At 36.2% G+C, this 25,398-nt stretch overlaps 1 protein-coding gene across 1 annotated transcript in view; it reads left to right on the top strand.

The window, feature by feature from the left end:
- Positions 1 to 25,398, top strand: part of triob (trio Rho guanine nucleotide exchange factor b) — a 123,269-nt gene that overhangs the window by 7,591 nt on the left and 90,280 nt on the right. The window contains 1 exon segment of the mRNA XM_028470258.1: positions 5,597 to 5,650. Coding sequence (XP_028326059.1) covers positions 5,597 to 5,650 — 54 coding nt within the window.

The following is a 25,398-nucleotide window of genomic DNA, read 5'->3' as shown; positions in this document are numbered from 1 at the left end:
TAACAAGTGAAAACATTTTATTGGATAGTATCTCTTTCATTCTTGACGAGTTTATTTAATAAATTAGAGGTCGACCGATATTGGATTTTCAAAGGCCGATGCTGATACTGATATTTATTTATTTATTTATTTATTTTATTTCAGCCGATACGATAAAGCCGATTTGGAAGCCGATATTTGAGGCTGATTAAAGCACATTTATTATGAAAGACAATTGAAACACTCATGTGATATAAATGTATGTATTAGAAATTAAATTAAATACACCAACAGAACTCTTATCAACTCTAAATATACCCATACACAACCAAGTAAAACAAAAATCTTTATCCTATTAGGGATATAATAGGATAAGGATATTTGATCAGGCACTATTATATTATATCCTTATCCTATTATATCGGCTTTTTATTTGTAAGCCTATTGGTTTCTACCTTTCCCATGCACATGCTATTGTTATTGCTTTTTTTTTCATGGATGTTTTTTATGTTCTTTCTTTTTTCCTTTAATGGCTACTCTAAAGTGCTAAATAAAAAAAATAAAATAAAAAAAAAGATATTGAAAAAAGTCCATCTATCATCCTGATATATCGACCTCTATAATAAATGGCTTTAAATATATTCCAATAATTTTGTCTCACAACCAGAAAAGTGTTACAACAGGCTTTTCTTTATTATGGGCTCAAAACAGGCAGCGATTACATGACATTGTACTTTCACACTGTAGCCTCAGGGACTGTGCAGTTTAAGAGATGCTCCAGTTTCAAAATGTAAGTACTGGTAATACAGTAGTTTGCATTAACATTATTTTTGATTATTCATTGTTTAGTTCTGTACTTGGGAACTAAATTTAAAAGAAATCTACATAGTATAAAGTACATGCAGTGGTTAAAGAATGAAAACCATAGGCTGTTGTACGTATTTTTCTATCCCAGAGAACCTGACCTGGGCTAAGGGTGAATCTCAAAGTAACTTCTACTTGTTTTTCAAATTTTGCAGATGTGCATCCTGCAGGATATTAGTCAATTTTACATGGGGAAATTCTATATTATTCAAGCCAAATGAACCTTTGTCTCAAATCTTCCAACTAATGGCATTATTTTTATCTGTTAGTAGATATCATTTTATAATTTATAATCTTCTTCTCAAGATAAGGTAGTCTTAATGGTTATTTTATGTTATGCAATGTAAGATATTACAACAAAAAGCTGGCCATGTTGGTGCAAAACAGGGGGAAAATGTCAGACAATTTTCTAAGCGGTTAGAAACCAAACGTTTTAAAACAATAAATGAAGAAGAAATTACTTAACTAATAACTTTGTTAATTTAACACATAAATCATGTTTTATCTCTTGTATTTTACACACATTTAAGAAGATATTAGACTTCTTTTTTGTAAATGTTTTAATGTTAGAGTTGATTTTTATTGCATCTGTATTAGATAGTTTCTTCAAAAACTCGTGACTTTTTTTCTTTTACATTCATCTTGCAACCTACACACTTCTCCTCACTTATTGATTCTTGTAAATCGCCCTTGAGACTGAATGTTTCTTTTCATCTGAATACATATTTTTACTGTCCAACGTACCTTACATAAATAATTAGAAAAAAAATGTTTTTGTGATAAAAGTCCATTTTTTAAATATAATCTGGTCCGTTCTGGACCGTTGACCTTTCCTCTAATACAGGTACACAGTAATATATGATCTTGGGTTGATATTGATAACTTAATTTGTGTTGTGGGATCCTAAGTGAAGCCCCATGGGATAACATCATCACCACACATACAGGACTAGCACACATGCGCAGAGGTATAAATCACTACACCCCACCCACGTTGCCCAAGGGCCTAGAAGCTCGGAAGATGGGGGTGGAGAGATAAAGCATGCAGAGATGGGGCCAATGGAGAATTGTAGGTCATAAAATGGGCTGTGGGCTGGTCCTGCCCCCCCCCCAACTCTGCTGACAGAGGAGAGAGAACGTCGATCATTTAAAAACAGATTTCCAGTCAATCTATTTATTTCTCATCCTTTTTTTTGTCACCTCCTCCACTTATCTCCCACTTAGCTTTTCCAGCATTACATCATAGCTACTCCTCTGCTGTGGTTTGTCATGTATCTGAAATGTCTTTGTTATCTGGTCCCCTGTTGGCCAGCTTCATTACAACATATTGTCTTTGTAGTTTCTCTTTGTAAATGTGGCTTTAATCAAAATTTTAAATTTCAATTACCGGTACCACATATTTATAATTGTCTAACCTCGTAATGGATAGACTCTCTACTTTGTAATGTTAGTGCAACATGGCAAAACACACACATCCTTCCTCATGATCTATTACAGTATCTAATCTAAGGAAACACCTGCATGTGTCAGAGACCAACTTCCCACAGTGTTTTTTGACTCTTTTTACAACTTGGAAGCGGGCGCCTCTCACCCGTGGGGGATGCGGGGGATGCAACGCCCTCATTTTTTTACAGAGGGATTCATTGTTGAAAACGTATTGGTCCAGTTAGATTGATTGAATGGTGATCAAGCCAATCCCAGCCAGCTAGTTGACGAAGCTGCTGTTCCAAGAAGGTAAACAAAGAGTTAACAACGATGAGTAAAGTGTAAGTGACAAAAAATTAGTAAAATGGTCCAAAAGTGGCAGGAAAAGTGTGAAAAGTGACTAAAATTGGCCAAAAGCAGTCAAGAGTGGCAAAAAAAATTGACAAAAAAGAGGAAACAGGTGGTATGTAATAGCAAAAGGTAGCTTAAATGAGAAAAATGGCAAAAATATTAAACAAAAAGAAGCAAAATGTAGGGAAAAAGGAAACAAGTGTTATTTATTGGGCAAAATGTAGATTATTTGGATGAAAAGTGGTAAAAAAAAAATGCTTAAAGAATCAACAAAAATTGGATAAAAGTGTCAAGAAAAACTCGGAAACATTGACAAAAATTTGAAAAAAAGTGATATTTATTGGCAAATGGAAGCTAAAATCTGAAAAAAAACAAAAAAGTGTAAATTTTTTTGGAAAAGGGACAAAAATGGGACAAATTGAAGTTGCAAAATGGCCAAAGAAAAAGGTAAATAGGGGTTAAAAATGCCCCCCTTTTAAGGTTATCTGGGGGAATAATAATTCCAATTAAGACATAAAGAGCCTCATGTTGATTATCACTGACTTAATAACAGCTTTATCATGGTTTTAGTCATTTATTTTAATAAACTAAATGGGGAGTCGACAGTTGCCCTACCCTTAGAACACCCTCACTTTTAAGAGTACCCCTGCTTTGAACAGTATTTAAATAATGGCATGACTTGTAGCTTGTGAAGTTTTAAAGCACTTTTTCCAGTGAGATCTGATGTTCTGGGAACCTTCTGTGGACCCATGAGTGGAGTTTGCATTCCCACCCTGTGCTTGCATGGGTTTTCTCAGAGTCCAATATGAAATGCAAGTTTGTCTGGAACAGAAACTGTGCAATCCTTATTCCTCTCACAGACTGCCATACCACATCAACCCTTCACTCGTCATGTAGTAGAGGCACGCTCTAATCTGTGTCACACAAACGGTGCCAACTCAGTGCAACTTGGACTTATTGAGGTTAAACTTCTCCTGGCTCTGGATGAAATAGGTTGAGGATCAAACAGTATGTTTCATCCCTCTGTGAAGAGTTGTAGAAGTAACTCTCACAGTGTGTTGCCCATTAAACGCAGAGTGCCTGGACAATAAGTTGGGATAGGTTTCAAAATGTACTGATCACAAAAAGCAGTCAAAGCAAGTTCCACGGCCGGGCCCGCGGAACGTCTCCGCGCCGGATAGCGTGTATCGTGTTCCAAAGAATTCAGTCAAATCATTCGGTTCCACCAAGTAAAACAAATCAAATTGTGTGACGTAAATTCATAATCTACATTGAATTGCCTTTGAAACGATATATCACACGACTATGCATGTTACGATAAATTTAGAAATTACCTGAAAAGCGGGTGGGCCCCCATCCCCCCCTTTCAAAAAGGTTTCAGAGAGGCTCTTGACATCCGCTCACAGAATATCCATGTCAAATTACAGCCCGATTCAATGAGCATTAACGGAGGAGTAGTCCTTTGAAAATGGGGCCCTGGCACCCCCGTGGCACATACGGAGTAATGGGTCACATTTATATATTGGTATGTGTCAATGATTCGGTACCACCAACTGTCGCAATATTTGACCCACAAATAAATGAGAAAACGACTTTCATGGAAATTGCTGAAAAAAAGTGGGGGTGGGCCCACGGGCCCCTAATCGAATTGTGTGAGGCATAATCATAACCTACTAGGGATGTAACGATTAATCGTAAGGCAGTTAAAAATCAATTCATAGGTATCACGATTGACATCGATACTTTGAAAATTGAATCGCAGTACTTTTTTTTTTTTATCCCTTTTCTTGTCCAGCAGTGTACGCGGCGGGCGGGATCTGCTACTACTTTCTTTCTGGCCGTCTTCTACTCTTAAACATGTTTATATAATTATTACTCTTACATTTATTCAAGCCAATAAGTCATGTTTTTGCCACATATATAATTAGATAAGACATGAACATAGTCTTTCTACAGCTTTACATGTGATCACAGGACAAGCGCCCTGCTGTGTAGTGTGTTCAGTGCGTGTGCAGGAGCTTAACTAAGGGTAATCCTCCCTAGGCAGCAGCATATGCCAGTGCGTCCAAAAAGGCAGTAAGGAGAAGTCTGAGCTGGGCCTGTCCTTCACCTCCCTCCTTTGCTTTCTGTTATCTCCTGTTCACTGATGAGTGACCTAGAAAATGTGCTGCTATCAATGCAAGTCGTCATTTTGGAAGGAAAAGCCTTTTTAATGGTCATATGTTGTGCTGTTTTATTGGGTTTAAACACATTTTTTTTTTTTTACCTTATTTATATTTGAAGTAGATCTACATCATGCTATATCATTAACTTGTCTTGTTCTGTGTAGTGAAATAGGAACACATTTATAATTAATAGGTCATTCAAGGAGTGATCAATTGATTATGCAAAGTTTGATGACAACACTAAGTTGAGGCAGATGTGTGAAAGCTTGAAATCCCAAAATTAAACATACTTTTTTGATACAAATTGTTCAATATTCATCACCTTCAAAAAATGCTTTCTCGAGCACTATTTACTAGAGTTGGGCAATATATCATGATTCAGGATATATCGAGTTTTCTATTTTGGCGATATAGAAAATGACAATATTGCTTATATGGAGATATATCTATGCACATATATATAATTTACTTGTTTTTATTCTTACAATTAATATTATAGTAATTAATATTATTCATAGAATGCAGTCACAAGTGGCACATATTGTGTAGTTATTTGTTAATAAATGTGTCTGTGTGGTATTTTTCATCAGCAAATTTAACTAATTGAATTGTCTTTCTGGTAAGACTTTACAGATTTTAAAAATATTGAGATTTATATTGTATATCGCCAATTTGAGAGAAGAAAAAAAAGTAGCATATTACTTACATATTTACATCCTCCATATTTGTGACAATATATTGTAGCAGAGGAATAGTTACTGTCATTTATTCCTAATCCTGCTCTAAGGTATTTTATTTTGCTTTTCTGCTTAGATTGCTCTCTGCCTAAATGCGATTCCAAACTGGATGGACCTGGACAAACAGCAGGTAGGCCTGAGTGTTCACCACTTCACATTTTTTTTAATTCATATATGTGTAAATGTAAAGCTCCTTAGCTAAAAAGCATCACTAAATGATTTGCATGTGTGATTATAATAGTCAGATATCTAATAGAGTTTGAGTAATATCTGGTGATTTCAGAATGATTCTGTATTTAAAGCAACATTTTGAGTTCTGTGAATTACTGCATTTTGGTATTTGGCAAAAATAGAAGTTACAGTCGGGTTACTGAGCTTTTGAAGAAGTAAAATGTTTTGTGATTTTTGTGTAAAAAAAAAAAAAAAACATAGGTGTGAGCTCTGCTGTGACGTGAGCTACAATCATAATACTCATGTTGGTTCTAAGACCAAGTAGAATGAAGACATAACTGCTCAAAATACATCTGTTCATTCTGAGGATCTAAAGGACATTGGAATGGTTAACAGTAAAATATGTACATGGATTATCCTGCATTTAATAAGGATCAATTCTCCATCAATTTGGCACTAAAATAAAGTTTTTGGAGTTTTTCCATACAAAATCTGATGGGCATAATCCATCAGATTTTGCGTTCTAATTTTTGGGCCAATGGTCATTATTAAAGCACATTAACATAGTTTTTTGGGCACGTCATTTGTTGCTTGGTTGCGCTGGGGGGATGTGTCTTATTCTTTCTTCTTATTCTCTTATTCTCCTTTTTGTTACCCTCCCAAACTCCCTTTCCCTTGTATTTCCCCGTAACACTGCCCTCTCTTTTTACATGTTTTTCTAGTTTTTCCTTCCCTAGGAAGTAAGGCTCAATGATTAATTGCATTTGCGTTGTTATCGCGATATCATAAAATGCGATTTTATAATTGCAAAGGCTGCAATTTTTGAATTTTTTTTTGAATTTTTAGTAATACTTTATTTTAAGTTTGTTAGGAGTTTGATTTACAGAAAAAACATCCAATTGGTTAAAGCAGATATTAGTTCTCCTTCACTTTAGTATGTGTGACTGGATATTAGAAAGCTGTATTTATTGATTTTTATATCTGTTTATTTTATTTATTTACAGACTATCCTGTTAAGTTCACAGAGTGCTTAAGAAGTGCAGTCCACATGCTTACATGTTTCATGAAACGTGAAGTTCGTTAGATACAGTATGTTGAAGAGGTAATGCCACATATGTGTTTGCTTTATTGTTGTAAGCTGTGCTTTACAATGTATATTTTATATTTATTTAAAGTTTAAATAAATCTGAAATTATTTATTATGAAACAGATGGATTTATTGCTTGTGTTCACCGAAAAATACATGACTAGAGGCCCTTGAAAAAATAATCGCATATTAAATCGCAATCTTGAGGAAAAAAATCGCAATTAGATTATTTTCCAAAATCGTTCAGCTTTACGAGGAAGGGCGGCCAAGGGTTTTGCAAGAAAAAAACATTGTAGCAAAAAGCTTGCACTTCTTATAACGTTCACCTCAGACGAGGTCTATTATAATAATAAAAGTTCAAAGATGCCTAATTATTACACAATAATTTTACTGTAGATGACCATCCATATTTACAGAGTTATTAGGTACCTTTATGCTGCGTTCACACCAAACGCATCCTCCGCAAAACACGCTACTAGATTACATGCAAAGTGAATGGGATAGACGCGCTGGGAGGCCAATTGTTCTCCGGTGGGGTAAGTCACAGAAGGATCAGCATACAGAGAGAGACTATTCTTCAGTCTACCACACATAACACATCCATTCCTAATGACAATTTCAAGACCTCATTGACCTAACAGGAGTTTTGTATTGAGGTAAGAAAACAGGATACCAAATCCCACAGATACTTAAAGAAATATGCAAGTTTCACGGTAACATGAGGACATTGAAGAATTTCAACTCTGCCGTACATTCTGAATGTGTTCTAATTGATGCATTTAGCCGCTAAATCCCAAGTGTCCCAAAAACATAGTTGTCCCACATTGTGGATTTGTGGACTAATCATGCTTAGAGTGAAAAGTTGGCCTGTTTTTGCAGATATTTTCTGATTCTCAGTTTAAGATTATCTGTAACAGTGGCCAGCTGCAGGCTTATGGATGCTTCTGATCTCCTAATGCATGATCAGTGTATGTAATACGCAGCGCATCGTGATTTAGTAGAAAGCGATTTTGTCTCATTGGATGAAGAAACAGATAGATATTTGATCATCGTCTACCTCCCTTTTCCTTTTCTCTACATGCTTGTGTTTAGTTGCATTTATTGATGAGTTGGCTGTTTCTTCCCTGACCATAACTGAGTGAGCTCACTGTATGGTTCCTCTTTGAATCCTAACCATGTGCTCCGCGGGCAGACAAGCATGCAGGCAAGCATGCTTACTTGGTCACACACACACTTTTAGGCAGTGAAGGAAGTGGTTTTCTGTGGAGTTCATTGGTTGTGCTTTAATCCTGTCCTGCAGAGGCCACGGTGGGGAAGACTACACGTACACTAAACTCAGAGCGGAGTGTTTGGGGATGTGTTTTTAAGCAACTGATTGACTCGGTTTTTTAGCTGTATTGCTGTGTAAGTGTGCTCATCAGAAACCCTAAAGCCTAGGTTCCCAAAGTGGGGTATGGGTACCCCCAGGGGTGCTCAAATTGTCATGAGGGTACATGAATAAAAAATGTAAATTAGAAACTGGAGTATAAATCAACACTCAGGAGACTCCATGCATTGCTACAAATTACACATTGGTCGATGTTATATATTATTCCTCAACAGGATAGGTAAATATAATAGACATATTTCACTGTAGAGCTACATTGTATATAGTGGTTCTCAACTATTTGGGTCGTGACCTCATTTTAATATCGCTAATTTTTGGCGTCTTCAGAGACTCATTTTTTTCTTTCTATAATTAACTTTTGATAATGTTTGTTGCTGCCAGGATTAGTGCACAAAGTGACAATACAGTTGATTAAGACTTTTTTTGTGTGTGTGTGGTGTAATAATTTGAAAAATGATGTATTAAAACATATTAAAAATACATTTTTAATCAGTATCTTTTTTTCATTATCATACATTATTAGACATTTCAGGGGACCCCATTTGAATTCCAGACGACCCCACATAGGGTCACGACCCCAAGGTTGAAAAACAATGCATTACATTATTATTTTTTTTAAGTGTGCAGGAGTAAGGGGTACATGGCTTCAGGTTAAATGTCTGAAGGGGTACGGGACTGTGAAAAGACTGCTTTAGAGCAGGTCCCCAACTGGTCTCACCCTGCGACTCAATTTTGCCACTGACATTAAATCGCGACCCTTTTTTTTTTTTTTTTTTAAGAATCCAACCAACTGAATTTAATCCATATAATCTTTTTTTTAAACATAAATCTATATATTTGCCTGTGCAACAAGCATTGCACCACAGGCCTGTCAAAGGAAAAGTCTCTTTCAAAATAAAAGACAAGTCCAACCCAACATGAGAGACATTAAGTATTTATTTATTTTTGACCAGCTGTCCGCGACCCATCCAGTACAGGTCCGCGACCCACTTTTGGGTCCCGACCCACCAGTTGAGAATCACTGCCCTAAAGAATTCAGATGCACACTCCAGGTTCTCAGAAGAGCTTTATTTGTGACTTATATAAGTTATATCTACCCTTTTTAGGTACGCACAAGAAACAAGCGATCGTACATCTAAAAACATGGTTGTTTGGATCCAAAATGTACATTTTGCCACTATATCTATATATATATATATATATATATGATAGATATGTCAACACTATAGAATGTGGAGGAGAAAGCCCGGGCATACGTAGACATTTGATTTAGTTCAAGCCTGCACAAACACACAGAAAAGTGTGTTTGACCAACACAAACCCTTATTTTTGTTCATGTATACTCTCACTTTATTTAGGAACATCTTTGTGTCCATTAAATATTATACGAAGTAATATAAAGCAGGTCAAATGTTCCCATTATTGTTAACTCTTGCGGCGGTTGATGCAGTGTCCACTACAAAGTTTAGTTCATACAAGTACATTTTTTTGGTAAATTTTTTTTTTTGTTTGTTTCTTTCTTGATTTGTAGAAAAATTCATTTTCGTGTGTTTGTTATGACAAACCAAAAAAAACAAATAATTTGAAAAAAGGACAAAAAACTTGATATTTGTCTGACATTTAACCCCAGAGTGGTGTTTTGTTTCTTTGTAATGTTTTTTTTTTTTTTTTTTTAAATGTATTTTATTTTATTTTATTTGTATTTTTTTGTAATTTATGTCCCACCTTCATATATTTGCACTATTATCCTACGTTGGTATTTATTTTCTTCTTAGTGTGTGCTATTCTATTGTTGCTGCAAAGTGTGAATTATATTATATTATATTATATTATATTATATTATGTTATAAAAATAAAACAGACATAATGTGTGTAAGTCACGTCTGTGTTCAGCATTGTGTCCACGTTAAGTCACATTCATACATGTGAATATGTGGATTTTCACCCGTGTGCACCTTTTTGCCTCTGTCTAGTGTGCATAACTCTGTGTTCGTGCTGCAGACCATAATTGGATCACGCTGTAAAACACAGGCTGCATTTGTGAAAAGAGCAAAGCCTGCATCTTCTTGTCACAGCACATCAAGCTAATGATATCAGTTTGTGATATTTCTTCTGACTGTAAATGATAACACAATTAACTCTAAAAAAAGGAATGGGAGCTGAATCTAATAACTTCCTGCATTACAAACACATCTTGCTTGGGAAATGTGGACTGGACATAAAGTTTTCAGCAATATTATTAGTGCAAAAATTATAGCATTTTATAAAACACAAAGCTCTGTCATGTAATCATAGTCCCTGGAAAGTAGTAGGCAATATTTATTTCCAAATATCATAAAAAGGCCACCATGGGTGGAAGTATTTACCTATTTTAATTAGGGCCGGGACAACTCCTCCACGCAAAAAATACGTCGACGCAAAATGTGCATGCCGATGCGTCGTCTGACCAAAACAAAGATGGAGAATAACCAACGCGAGTAGCTCCTCCGAGTTTTAAAAGTACAATGCAATGAAGGCACGCATTCATTCATTGAAGGTAGCTGTTACACTTAACCCTCGTCTTTTATCCGACGCAACATTGAGGAAAAACCCATTGTGACATCAGCGGCAGCAGCAGCAACACACACACACACACACTGAGCCAAGCGTAAAAAAACAGATTCTCCTGACAACCAGTGCATAACATCAAATGGCTCTCACCATTAAAATATGAAGCTTTGCTCTTTTCCTGAATCAGGGTGAGAAGTTGCTCTCCACCAGTGGTTCCCGAACTTCAATATAGAGCTTAATGATGCACACATTTTAAAGAATTGGATATAGTAAATACGTGGAATAAAACAGTATTTAGTGGTTCCTGAATAGACTTATTTCTATAGTTTTTATCATTTCGTGTCATCTGCCCTCTCGTGTAGGACCGAGACTGACCCTTGTATTTTCAGTTCATGTTCTAACTAAGATCATTTACATCATCATTGTTATTATTTGTTTTGTTTTTTTTACTAAAAATGAACATTTTAAAACCCCATATTTATTTGTTTATTTTCCAATTTCTCTCTATTATTTTATGTTGGAAAAGCACTTTCTGTATTAGCATTTGGAGTGGCAGTGTGTATTACTTTAAGTTGTTATTTTCATGTGAATGAAGAATTAAATGATTTCAGTAAGCAAGGCCTATGCGTTTTCAAGATACATTTTAAATTCTGTTGGTTGAGGAAGGACACCATGACAGGCTGCCACTGCCTTTTTATTTTTTAATGAATGCTACCTCTGACTCGGAATGCATTATTTTGTACTGTTATATTCTTACTGAACTTTATTTTGGAATTTTTGAGTTGAAGAGCAATACATTTATATTGCAATGTTAAGGAATTTGTGGGGTTTTTTTTTCATTTTAGGTATATAAATCAACATGTATAAATTACTTTTAGTCAATTATTGGGGAGATAATCGAGTCAAATCGAATCGAACTGGAAAAATGAATCGTTAGATTAATCGATGCATCGAAAAAATAATCGCTAGATTAATCGTTTAAAAAAGTCATCTTTTATCCCAGCCCTAATTTTAATACATAAAACCTTCATATATACCAATAAAGTACATTTTTGGAGTGAAAACAAAAAACATATAATTTCATATGAAAGGCTATAAACTAAATCATTGTGAAAGTTGACATAAGTGTTGAATGTTGTACATTTAAAATGACTCTTCTGTGATCTTTGATGCTCAGTCACCATGTATTTACTCTATTTGTGATTAAAAAAAAAAGATGCCCTAAAAACAAATATGTGCAGAAACATGATTTAATTTCTTCTGCATGAGGGTTATTCCAATATCTTAGAATTAAACTGCTACAGATGATGTGATACTACATCAGTATCACATTTGTTTCAAGTTAAAAAGCACAAATGCTACATTTTGACTAAATATTTGTCTCCGGCACAAAGCAACCACCCAACCCCCAACGCTATTCCACAAAATATCATGTAATTCCTTTCTCATCTTTGTCCTCTCTTGTGTCTTGTGAGCATTGATGCATCAAAAAGCACGGTTCATCTCTGCCATCCATCCAATTGCCATCCACCTCTCCCTCAGTCATCAGCCAATGACGGTATAGCTAATAGAGGAGGAGCATAAATATGAGTGGCTTGTCAGGGGGATGTGGTGACTGGTCAGTGGTCACTACTTAACTCAAAGGATATAAAAGATGCTTGGTTGCTCCATGGACGTATAGGGATATCACCATTATGGGCCTTTTATCTTCTTCAGCTCATGCTTTTGTAGTTTCTCGCGGTGTGTGCTTCCGCAAAAGCAAATTTAGGCCGGAATGATTTTTTTTTTAAATTTTTGAATATTCATTTTTTTCTTATTTTTTTGTTCCTGTCTTCAAAAATACATCTAAAAATGCGTGCTAGGATAGTTTTGGAAAATGCTGTATTACAATACAATATGTGGTTTATCAAAAGGTGTAGAAGCTTTACAATTCATTCTTCAATTGTAAATTTGGATTTCTGTTTTTTTTATATATACAGTATATAAATTAAACTGAATTATATTACTTGGAAATGGTGGAAGAAAATCCAATGACAACATTATGAATAACATGATAACGCAACGACCTGTAAAAGAACCTGAAAGAGAAAATAAAAACGTGCAGGACAAGCCTACTGGAAATAAGAACCTGTGGAAGTCCATCTGTGGCTATAAACTACCATGTTTCTGGTGTTATTGGCCACTTGGCTGCTGTTTGTGTGCTACGGAAGCAGAGATCAGCTAAAGGCATGTCCATCCAGATCCTGTGTGCCTGTCCTTGTAAGTATGACTCAATATGAAACATTAAAGCCAAAATATTTGTGGATAACAAATGAAAACAGTTTTTTTTTTAAATGGTGTTGGATTTTGTTAGAGTTTTTTTTCTTTGCAAACCCATCAATTTAATAGTATTTGTTTACGTTTGAAGAGCCTTTAGTTCCCCCTGCGCATTCACTCTAAACTAAGCGTCACAGCGAGCTATTTTTGGCTCGCCATCTAACTAATGAATGCACGCAAGTCATGTGGTATCACTTCTACTCGTGCAAAGATTTGTGTTTTCATGAAAGGGGATGGAACCACATGAGGCGCCACACAGAAGATCTAACAAGGGGTTGGCTAACATCAGTTTACCAGCAGTGTTCAACATAAAAGACAAATAATGAAAACATAGTACTGAAAGTTCTTAGGGTTAGAGATTACAAAGTGAAGATCCTAACCTTTGATGATCCAGATGGAGTTCAGGTCTCTGCTTTAGAGAGTTTATTGGGTAAAACTGCTGTAAAGACACTGTTGTGTGCTATAGGGTTACTTTGTCCTCCAAGGACTGTGATTTTTAATCGTCTTTCTTATGAACTAGTTTCTTGCTTTGTGTTATTTTTATTTCCTCCCTCAGCTTGAAGACAGTAATATTAGATGTGTACATGGTAACAAAAACAGAGTTGCAAAACCCTAAAACTTGTTTATTACTTCCCATAAAATGCTCCTTTGCTATTGTAAATTGTGATAAACCAAATTGTCTATGGGGGCTTAGCTTTGCCCCCTCAAAAAATCCAGCTTTCCTGGGGGGGAAAAATGAAAAATATTGTAGTTAACAATAAAAAATTAATTAAATGTATATTTTGATTTGTGGCCAGAAACTGCTGCAGCTAATCTAAAGAATGTTAGTTGTCTTATTCTTATTACATGTATTGTGTTATATTTTCTACAGCAGCAGGTCTTAGTGTATTAATTGAAGAAAAAAAAAAGAAATCTAAACTTCCTAATAAAAGTGATCTATTATATAAGATCAATGCAATAATGATGAAAAGTTCATCTGAAATAATAGACATTGGGATGTAAAAATAATAACAAAACATTACCAGATGTGAAAAAAAGAGCAAAAAAAAATAATTAAAAAAAGTTAAAAAAAAAATCCTGTTGGCCACTAAAATATGTCTTTATGCCCTGACAATAATTAAGATCCTATGTGCTCTGAAAAAGCAACGAAGAAAATCCATCAACTGTAGCAGCTGTGAAGTTGTAATAATTTCGACCAATTTAAAAAAAGTTTTTTAACCAATCCCGTCTGTCTCCCTGCTCGTTCTCCATCCCTCACATGCACAAGCTCACTCGCATTTTTACTTTAAACTAGAACAGTATACACAGGCCAGATTTAAGATATATGGACACTTTTTTAACATTATTAGCATGACTACATTATCTGGCAGCAATTGAGCATTGACTACGTGCCCTATAGAGACTCTCAATTGGAACAGATTGGAATTGCAGAGATGGAATGGGAATCTGTTCTACTGTCAATGGTTTGTGCTGACATCGAGAGTCTAAACAAATGTGTAAATCCCTTAAAAAATAAAAAAAAGAAAGAAATTTAGAGTTCATCCATGCAGTTGAGTTGTTAAGGTTTTTAACATTTTGTAATTGTAATCAAACATGTTAGTATATGATTCTCTTTGGCTAGTAGCTAGTAGGGGTGTGTATCTGGCATCTGGCGATACGGTTTGTATCCCGATACATAGGTCACGATGCTATCTGATACGATATATCCCGATATTAAAGTATAAGGCCATTTTTGCGTTTTTTTTAAAAATTTTTTAATATATAATTTAAGAAACAACTAATCTGTAAATGTGTACACCTTCATGAGAACATAATGTATGAAATATATTTTATTGGCATTTTTTACACTCAAAACATTGGCTTTAACATGCCATGTGTCAACAACTTAAAATAAAAAATAACATACAATCTGCCTGTGGCTTTTAAACCAACTTTGACTTTAGTGCAACTTAACTGAGGTATACGCCTAGAACAACAAATAAATGCAGAAAGTTAGTACTTTCTTTTTACATTGCCCAGGTTTCAGCACACTTCTTTGTGCAGAGTTTCCTGGTTAAATAAAAATCGATATGGATGCATTTGGAATCGATCCGAGAATCGCGCAGCGTAATATTGCGATATATCGCCGAATCATTTTTTTTCAACACCCCTAGTAGCTAGTATTAGTTGCTCTGATGCAGCATTGACCTGTGTTATGAAGCCAACTGTTCCATCAGATAGTGCCGTGGCCCCCTTGTTTTTACAAGCCAGTTGTTCCGGGGCCTGTAACAACACGAAATATCCAGAGGACCAACTATCCAACTCTTCCCATGGAAACAGACTATGGAACCATAGCCTGTAGTTCCCTGTCTGCTGAGCGTGTATTTACCAGGACATCGGTCATTGTTTAGCACAAGTCTACTGAAAATCCATTTACTGCAGCATGGTTGGAGAGAACCTGGGGTAACGCTAAAACTGGAAATGGAAAGAAGAAGGAGAAATTGGTGTTTTAGCACTTGAGCCAGGAGTTAGGGTTGGGCTTTTTTTTAGTTTAAACTGTGTAGGTTTTCAATCATGAAGTTTTTCAACCATTACAGGTTGGCCATAATATGGCTGCTCCCTTATTTTGTGGATTTGTTGTACAAAATGCAAAATACAAAAAACGTGATTAACATTTACGTTAAGGACATTTCAGGAGCATGTCTGAACAAAATCCTGAAAAACCTTGTCTGAATAAACAAAACCTTAACTTAACATACTATTCAAAAACAAAACTCATCCCTTATCATTAATGATGAATACTGGATGTGGATACAGATTTACAGAGATCCAACCCATTCAATAACTCTTTTCTTGACCATTTTAGTCATTTTTTAATTGCGTTTACATTTTAAAAACTTCCTTATTTACTATAATATACTTTGAGTATTTGAACAATTATAAAGTAATGGAGTTAGTATCTTTGTCACAGTGTTTGTGGTAATTCTGACTTTTTAAGTGAATCACGTACAATTTGGTGATTTTCACCCCGCGGTTTGTAGGTGTAATTAATCCTATTAGCAGAGCTCAGCTGCTGCTCAGTTAGTGCTGCCATCAGCTGAGGTCATGGTTTGGCTGACATCATACATTTGTTGTGAAACAGGGTGATTAGTGTTTTTTAGGGCATTGCCCCATGAAAGGATGTTTTTAAAAACACAGTACCCACCTCATTCCACGGTTGCTACTTTCCCATGATTGGTGCAACTTCCTGTCTGATCGAGACACATAAATACTAATACATGCTCTATTTAGGCTTTGTTAAGTTTATGAAACGACTAGGCTTTTAATTGCTGTGTACACACAGTCAGGACCTGCACACACACAACACACAACAGCCACAGGTATAGGATATACAGCAACATAACTTCATAGAAAACCAGCATTTTCAAATGTAAATGTGTGTGTCAAAAGCGATCCAGCCCAAAATTTGATCAGCTGTGACCCACAATGTTAGTGTTACCTTAAATTGGTGATTAATATTATATAATTATTATCTAGGCTTTACACCGATCTGATCGGCTATATCGGATAGGCCGATATTTAGCATTTTTTGCAATTAATGTGATTGGCTGAAATGTCTTAATTCGCAGATCCAATCAATGATGTCATTGTCGTGATGAAACTTTCTGTAGATGCTCCCATTGCATTGTTTTATTCTCTCATTTACACCGAAGAGTTGTTTGCTTTACGTGACACGGCTTTATTTCACTCACATTTGTGCACAAAGGTGAAAACCTATGAGTGAACGGCAAAAATGTCTCGTTGGAGCGACTGAGCACCGGACTTCTTCCCCAGTCTAACGGTTCTGAAAAGCGGGGACAGTGTCTGCTGTTAGTGTGTGTGTTTGTATGTGTGTGCGTTTTGTTTAATCAGTCCGAGCATGTTAAAAGGGAGAGTCCTAGAGCTGAGCGATGCACTCCTGTTTACTTTCGCTTTCATACCAGAGACTTCTGTCCGTTTCATGGTGATGGTGGACACTAGGGATGCGCATCGTTAACCGGTTCTTAGTCAAACGATTCTTTGGAATCTCTAACAAAAACCATTTACGATTCCGCTATCGATTCTTCCCGAGCTGCGCCGCCACTATAAACAAACGTACCCCACTCTAAAATTTTCGATGACGTCACGTCACACACACGTTTAGGTCCCGAAACATGGTGCCATTTGATTTTCTGTGAACCTGTAACAGGTAGTACCGAAGGAATTTGGTCAGTACCTAAAAAAAAACAACCTGAATTCATATGATCGGATTGGTGATCGTGATTGTTTTTTGAAAACTCCCTGATCAGCCCAAAAATCCTGATCATGTAAATCCTATTATTATCTGATGTCATCAATTGAAGTCCCATCTGCTTTGGACCAAACTGTCAGTACTAAATGAAGTCGGGTATCATGAAGTGGTCACCCACATATTTGCTTTGTCCCCTTTTCTTCGAAAGCAGTTTGCAGCTCATGGGCAAAGACCCTCTGTCCTTTCTTTCCTTTCTGCACCCCACTTATCAAGTGTTATTTCTTCCTCTGTGGTTTATTGGCTTTGGTTTTGTTGTGAAGTGAGACAATCAAATGGTTTGGTCAGGGGAAGCTGAAGAATGAGGAACCCTGAGTCGTACAAAGCGGCGTCCTCTCGCCTTCATTGATGTGTTGATGCAGCTCAGCTGGTTGCCCACTTAGTTAGCGCTGTACACTGGGGGATTGCAAGCAGACAGATGCACATGGGTGCTCAGCTCACCACTGAAAAGGACTTTTCTTCTTCTTTATGGCTCTAGTCCCTCTTGCTGTCACTGCTCCTCTTGTGGTCTTTCAACAGTTTTTGTTTGTTAGTTTCAATGCCACTGTATAGCATGCAGCATGAATAATCTTTCTTTGAAGGACAGAGAGACTGTAAAGAGGAGGACAGTAAATCACTGTGTCTCGTTGAAAATTCTCTTATCTATAAAATACATTAGAAAGTTCAGTGTTGAAGTAGGTCATTGCTAATTGTGTTAATTCCTGAAATAAGTAGTGGCGTTCTGTTGAGAGAGATCCATGATGTTGTCACTCCTTATGGTTTCCTAAATTGGATTCTACAGCCTTGAAAACAACCTATCACCCAATCTCTCATCTGTAAGAATATCCCTGTCACAGTTCACTCCCTCACCAGCCTCAGTGTCCCGTAGAGAGGTGACAATCCCGTGCAGTTATTTATTCCAACAGGGTGAGTGAGATATGTGACCTGTTCCACTGGCAAACACAAACAGAAGGACAGGACCTTACTTTCAGCACCGAGAGACCATTAGCTGAGACAACACAGAGGTTACAGACAATCAGTGCGGCACGGCATGCTAGCTCATGCTAGCTTCAGCTTTTGTTGACTTGTGAAAACTAGAGAAACAAACTCCTTGACGAGATGTCATGCTGACCAAACAAGGAACTTTAGGTTTTTGACTATATCGCTCAACATGAATGCACTGCGAAGTTGTTTCCAGTTACATAACATGGGATTTCTCAGGGATAGAAGACACCGGCTAACAACACAACCATGTCAGACGGCCAACAGCGATGGTAGGTAGTATCAGAAACTGTTTTTGAGAGAATACTTACAATGTCAACCTCATTGTTGGCGTTCATGTCATATTTTTTGTTTTGCAATGACGTTTTTAGTCTGCTTGCTGTGGTTTAAGCTAAGGCTGAACGATTAATTGCGTTCGCGATATTATTGTGATATTATAAAATGCAATTTTTGCAGTCGCAATTTTTATTTTTTTTATTTTTTAGGAATTATTTATTTTAATTTTGTTGGGAGTTTGATTTACATAAATAACTTCCAATTTTTTAAAGCAGATATTAGTTATTCTTACTTTTCTTTCACTTTAGTACGTGTGATGTTACTGACCGGATATTAGTAAGCTGTTTATTTTATTTATTTATACACTATCCTGTTAAGTTCAGAGAGTGTTTAAGAAGTGCAGTCCACATGTTTACATGTTTCATGAAACGTGAAGTTAGTTAGATAGAAGAGGTAAAGCCACAGATTTGTTTGCTTTATTGTTGTAATCTGTGCTTTAAAATGTATATTTTATATTTATTTAAAGTTTAAATAAATCTGAAATTGTTTATTATGAAACAGATTGATTTATTGCTTGCGTTCGTTGAAAAATACGTGAAAAAAAAAGAAAAAATACGTGACAAGAGGCCCTTTAAAAAAAAATCACAAATTAAATCGCAATCACAATATTGAGGGAAAAAAAACGCATTTAGATTATTTTCTAGTTTAAGCTGATATCCTTGACTCTTAAAGCAACTTTTAAGTTTCCACCACTTCATTTTTTATGACGTTCCACCCTTAGCCTACGCTACTACTTATTATTCATACAAAAACACTTTTTAAATAGATTCCCTTTAGGTATCATAGTATTGTCTTGATTAGTGCAAACAGAAGTTGTATTAAAAGTTTTCTTTTAGTTTCATTAAAAAATATGTTTATTGATGTAAAATAATAAAACACAAACATGTCTAAATAGGTTCTTTGTGTGTAATCCTATTGCAATGTTTTTTTTTTAATGTTTAGCTGCAACAGATTTTAAATGTTAAGTCCTCACTTCTAAATTAAGGTGCTAGATATCTGATGTAAGAGGACATGAAAATCTCACGGTGGCCCAGTGTAATGCTCAAAGTGACCCACGGAGTCTTGAGTATTAGTCAGAGAGAAGATTACAGATTAAAGCCTAGTTCACCCCCAAATCCAAGTAGTTTGACAACTGTTTGGTTGGCTTTGCTTTTTACTCTTGTGTGCAGCTAACATGTCTCAAAGGGAAGGGGGGAAGAACTGGGTAAATACAAAGGTTGTTACTAAATCTTGTGTTGGGGGGTGTTGCTGACATTGGGGACAGCAGAGAAAAGCCATTTGGTGAAAGCAGACTGGAACTGGGAGGGCTTTTGTTTTTTGTTTTTTGCTCCCTTGGACATTGGAGCTTTGACTAGCATTTGGAACTGCCGCGTTTCAGTAGCTTCTGTGTAATACAAAATTGCTCTTAGAGATGTAGAGTTGGCAAGCTGTTAACTGCTGTAAACCTGTGTAGTGTAGCTGTGGCCTGGATCGGTCAAACTGTGTTGGTCATTGGCTTCAGCCAGCAATGGCTGTGCTGGATAACCACAGCTGGCAGTATGCCCAGGCAGGAAAAACCCTCATCAGACTATCAGGTAATTTATGTTTTGGAAAAATTCTTCTTTCAAATGTGTTAAAAATCAAGATATTTATTTTCAATAGCCAAAGTTAAAGAGTAAATTACTTAGATAATTAAGCAAATACTGTACTTGATTACATATATCAATTGACTGTTTTCTGTAATAATGACATGTACTGTATCTGCTTTGTTCAGTACTCTGACAATTGGTTGTTGGTGATGGATTTTTGTGTCTGTATCATATCATTATCATTAAATGTTCAATGTATGGCTGTGAAATAGTAGATACATGTTTTTCTTGTATGTAGTCATTTGGTTATTGTAATTGTGTTTCATCAACAAACCTAGTTAGACCCTTGTTGTAATTTATGATTGGTTACTCATTGGTCTGTGGGATAAATGATGTCACGTTGTCAGCATTATATTTTGTAGGATTTTGAAAATGGTTTGACCAAGTCGCGTGTGTTTTCTGGCCCTTTACACAACGAATGAACAAGGAGCCAATCATCTTAGATTAGCGTGTCAATATCACGCTCACACGTAATTTGCCGCTTGACAAACTCATTGAACCCTCTTTGCACCTGCCCTTTTCATTTGTCATTTTATGATTTATTATTTTGGTGAAATGGCTAAGGCTGTTTTGCATTTTTTATGAGTATAAGGAAAACTTCATCAGAGCTCACAGAATAAACCTTTCCTCTGATTTTAAAAGGCTTGGTGATGTTTAGCAACTTGTGGACAAAGCTACAAGTTGTTAAAACAGAGTCAGGTCCTGATATGAGACTAATCAGTACACATGGCTTCACTCAACATAGGATGGACTCAAACATGCTGACAAAAAGACTAAAGGATTATAGTCCCAAACAATAATGTTAGATTATTCCACAGAAATAGTTTTATTATTATCCCCGCCACAAAGTGTGGAAGGGGGGTATAGGTTTGAGCCTCGACCGTCCGTGCGTCCGTCCGTCCGTCCTTCCGAGTTAAAAGGGACAGCTTTTCGCAGAAACTGTTTAGGATAGGACAACCAAATTTGGTGTGTGGCTTCAGGGTATCAATACCTTGATGGAGTTCGAAAATGAGAAGCACGCAATTATTTTTTCTGCAGTTATTGTCCTTGTTCCATTTTTTTTACTCTGTTCCAGGTATCTTCAAAGGGGACAGGTTTTGTCAGAAACCGTTTAAGATAGGATAACCAAATTCAATGTGTGGCTTCAGGGTATCAATACCTTGATTGAGTTCGAAAATGAGAAGGGCACAATTATTTTTCCCGGAGTTATTTCCCTTGTTCCGTTTTTTGGACTATGTTCAAGGTATCTTCAAAGGGGACAGCTTTTTTTTAGAAACTGTTTAAGATAGGATAACTAAATTTGGTGTGTGGCTTCAGGGTATCAATACCTTGATGGAGTTAGAAAATGAGAAGTGTGCAGCTATTTTTTCCGTAGTTATTGCCCTTGTTCTGTTTTTTTTTACTCTGTTTGAGTTATCTTCAAAGGGGACAGCTTTTGTCAGAAACCGTTTAAGATAGGAAAACCAAATTCAATGTGTGGCTTCAGGGTATCAATACCTTGATTGACTTCGAAAATGAGAAGGGCACAATTATGTTTCCCTGAGTTATTTCCCTTGTTCCATTTTTTGGACTATGTTCAAGGTATCTTCAAAGTGGACAGCTTTTTTTTAGAAACTGTTTAAGATAGGATAACCAAATTCAATGTGTGGCTTCAGGGTATCAATACCTTGATGGAGTTCGAAATGGGAAGCGCACAATTATTTTTCCCGGAGTTATTGCCCTTGTTCCGTTTTTTGGACTATGTTCAAGGTATCTTCAAAGGGGACAGCTTTTTTAGAAACTGTTTAAGATAGGATAACTAAATTCGGTGTGTGGCTTCAGGGTATCAATACCTTGATGGAGTTAGAAAATGAGAAGTGTGCAACTATTTTTTCCCTAGTTATTGCCCTTGTTCTGTTTTTCTTTACTCTGTTCGAGGTATCTTCAAAGGGGACAACTTTTCTTACAAATCTTTATACAAATTTTATATTCTGATGTGATAATATTTTCTTATGTATACAACAACGTTCTTAGATTTAGGAAAAGGTTGTGCGTTATAATGACAATCAATCTGGTGGTGATGATTCCTATACATTATTTTATGTTCCATCAGATTCTAATGCACATTGCATACAAATATTTGTTTAATTTTTATTGTACATGTTTATTCAAATATTATATAAAAGCAAAAGTGACCATGATGATGCAACTTAAAGATTGCAACCATAATTTACTGATTGAATAAAATTAGTGCGAGGTTTCTCAATCTTTTCTGCAACCTTTGGATTTAGAAAAATTAAAAAAGCACTTTATTTTGAAAAAAAATATCATTAATGCTTAGTTTGTGTTTGTGACATCTACATGCATCTTCTTTCTTCACTGTATCTTCGCTTGAATTATTCTGACCGCACGCACTACATGTTGTATGCTATTTCCTTGTATGTTGTGTTGTTGTGCATTATTGTGAGAGCACATGCAGATGTAGCCACAGTAGTTCTTTATTCTGACTTGAATCCTGGATTGTGGTCTCATAAATGGCTTTGTGATCCAGCTGTTATGAAACACTGCTTGTTTGCTTTATTGTCCTGTCTTCTACTGTCCTGTTACGTTCGGAGAGTGCTTAAGAAATGCAGTCTACATGTTTACATGTTTCATGAAACGTGAAGTTAGTTGTTAGTTGTTAGATATGTTGAAGAGGTAAAGCCACAGATTTGTATGCTTTATTGTTGTAATCTGTGCTTTAAAATGTATACTTTATATTTACTTAAAGTTTAAATAAATCTGAAATTGTTTATTATGGAACAGATTGATTTATTGCTTGTGTTCATTGAAAAATACATGACAAGAGGCCCTTGAAAAAATAATCGCATATTAAATCGCAATTGCAATATTGAGGAAAAAAGTCGCAATTAGATTATTTTCACGTTCAGCCCTATTGGGAATCATGAATGTCCTAATTTATTAGCCACTAACTACTATTTTATTAACCGAAGCATGTTCTTACATACATTTAGCAATTACGTAAGAATTTATAAAACTCCACTTACTTTTTAAAAGTTCTATATATTTATTTATTTTTAGAAATACACAACAAAATCAAAACACCAAATCTGCAGCACAACACATTTGTCTCAATGTTTCAGTGAAAATAAAATAAATAAATGTTTTAATACAAAAACCTATCAAGTGCAGCAGTATTTAACTCTGCTAAGGCTCTGACTACCTCTGTCATCTGAACTTATCTTTGTGAGTTTGAAGCCTAGTAAATCATATTTTAACTGGTGACTAATGCTGCTATTAGAACAGGCCTGAGGGCACCTCACATGGTCCATGGTCCTTTAGTTTTCCATCCGGTGTGTTTTTTTAAGTAACATTAATGCGCTCAAAGACTCCTCAGACTCCTCAGCTTCTACCATTGTAGCCGGTTCATCAGTATTATTGGTATACCGGGAACGCGTGCAATGGAGAAAGGATCCGCACTGTTTGCGGTGCAAAAAAAAGAAGAAGCGAATAACGCGATAATTTTAATTTTTTTTTGTGCGTTAATTTTCCCTGTAATTAATTAATCGCAATTACGCGATTACAATTATAGTTGATCCCGACTCTGCTGGCTGAATGTTTAAAGTAAACTGTGGGAGGGAGAGATCCTCAGGCTCTGAGAACAGAACTTACTGAGGGGTTAACGTTTACACAGACTTGATTGAAACTTGCTCAAATATTAGACTTGGCACTACCTAAATATCAACTATACTGACGCTGAGGACATCCACATGATAAGGAAGGGATAACAGAAAGACAATAAACTGGCTGAATACTTCACTGAGAAAACTTGAGGTTGACTGCTGACACATATACGGAAATGGCCATGGGTCTTACATATGGAGCGGATCAAACACAACATACCGTAAGACGTTTTTGTTTTTTTTATTCAAATTTAAGCATGAGCTCCAACTTTATCCAGTGACGCACACCATGATGTTTTATTTTCCTACATTGGCCTTTGTTATAACTTATTCAAAGCCCACTTTGCTTTTGCTTTAGGGTTATATTCAGGTCGAGAGGTTGTGGGCAGAGCAAAGTGTTATTTCTGCTGTAAGCCACACTGTAACAACAATATGAGAAACCTGATGAAAGTTGAGCTCGCCACAGTCGCCAGGCTCCCTGCCAGCTCTGGATGAAGGTCAAAGAACTGGAGTGGAGCAGAGCATAGGAGGGAGAATAAGTTGGGTTTTTTTTTATGTGAGAAAGGAGACAATGACTGTTTCCTTTCAATGCATTGTGGAAAAAAAAAACCACAAAATACTTGAAAATCAGGATACAGCTAAAAGGACAAAGACAGGATTTTGTAAAGCTTTGTTACTTTCACCACCTTGTTGTACTGCACTCACGGCACACTCAGTTTTTGAAACACAGTAGACGCGATGACTGACTTTGTTTTGGCAGTTTATCAAAGAGCGCAGGCTCAAAATCTGCACAGCCCACAACAGCATGTAGGGCAATGGCAGCTTGATATCACAGCACACCAGGGAGCTGTGCAGAAATAGTTCCCAACATGGCATCTTCATGAGGCATAATTCTGACTAATGTAGAGACGTCTTAACAGATCTCTACAAATACATGTTAGCATGTGAAAGCATTTGCAGCTTTTCAGGAAAACGCACAAGTACCTCTAATGAGAACAGTGTCAGAACGACTGAACATGGACGACCACCTGAAACAATACGTGCTCACATCTATTTCCTGAATGTGACATCATTAGCTTTCCCTCAGCTGTGTCCCATGACCAAAGATAAATAGCTCTCCAGTTGAATCGATACAGAAAACATGTGTTGTAACACTTGTATTCATCTTCACAGCAATTGCACCTGGCAACAAATATTCTTTCTTATACACCAATTTAAACATTCACTCCCTGTTGATGAACTCTCTTTTACACAAAGCTCAAGGCCTGATGCTTGTCAGCGCATGTGGGGTGGTTAACGCCTTTGTTTTGCAGGGCTTTGCTTCACTTAAGTGAAGAGACATCACTTTTTTTCTTTTTGTCAATATTACAATAAACCTTTATTTACAAATATTCATCCCTTGGCACAAACAAACGGTGTAAAGATACTGATATATCCTACTCAAGTAGAAGTAC

The sequence above is a fragment of the Gouania willdenowi genome, chromosome 16, assembly GCF_900634775.1.
Source record: "Gouania willdenowi chromosome 16, fGouWil2.1, whole genome shotgun sequence".
Classification (NCBI taxonomy): Eukaryota; Metazoa; Chordata; class Actinopteri; order Blenniiformes; family Gobiesocidae; genus Gouania; species Gouania willdenowi.
Note: the sequence above shows the minus strand (reverse complement) of the source record. Positions and strands in the feature narration are given on the sequence as shown.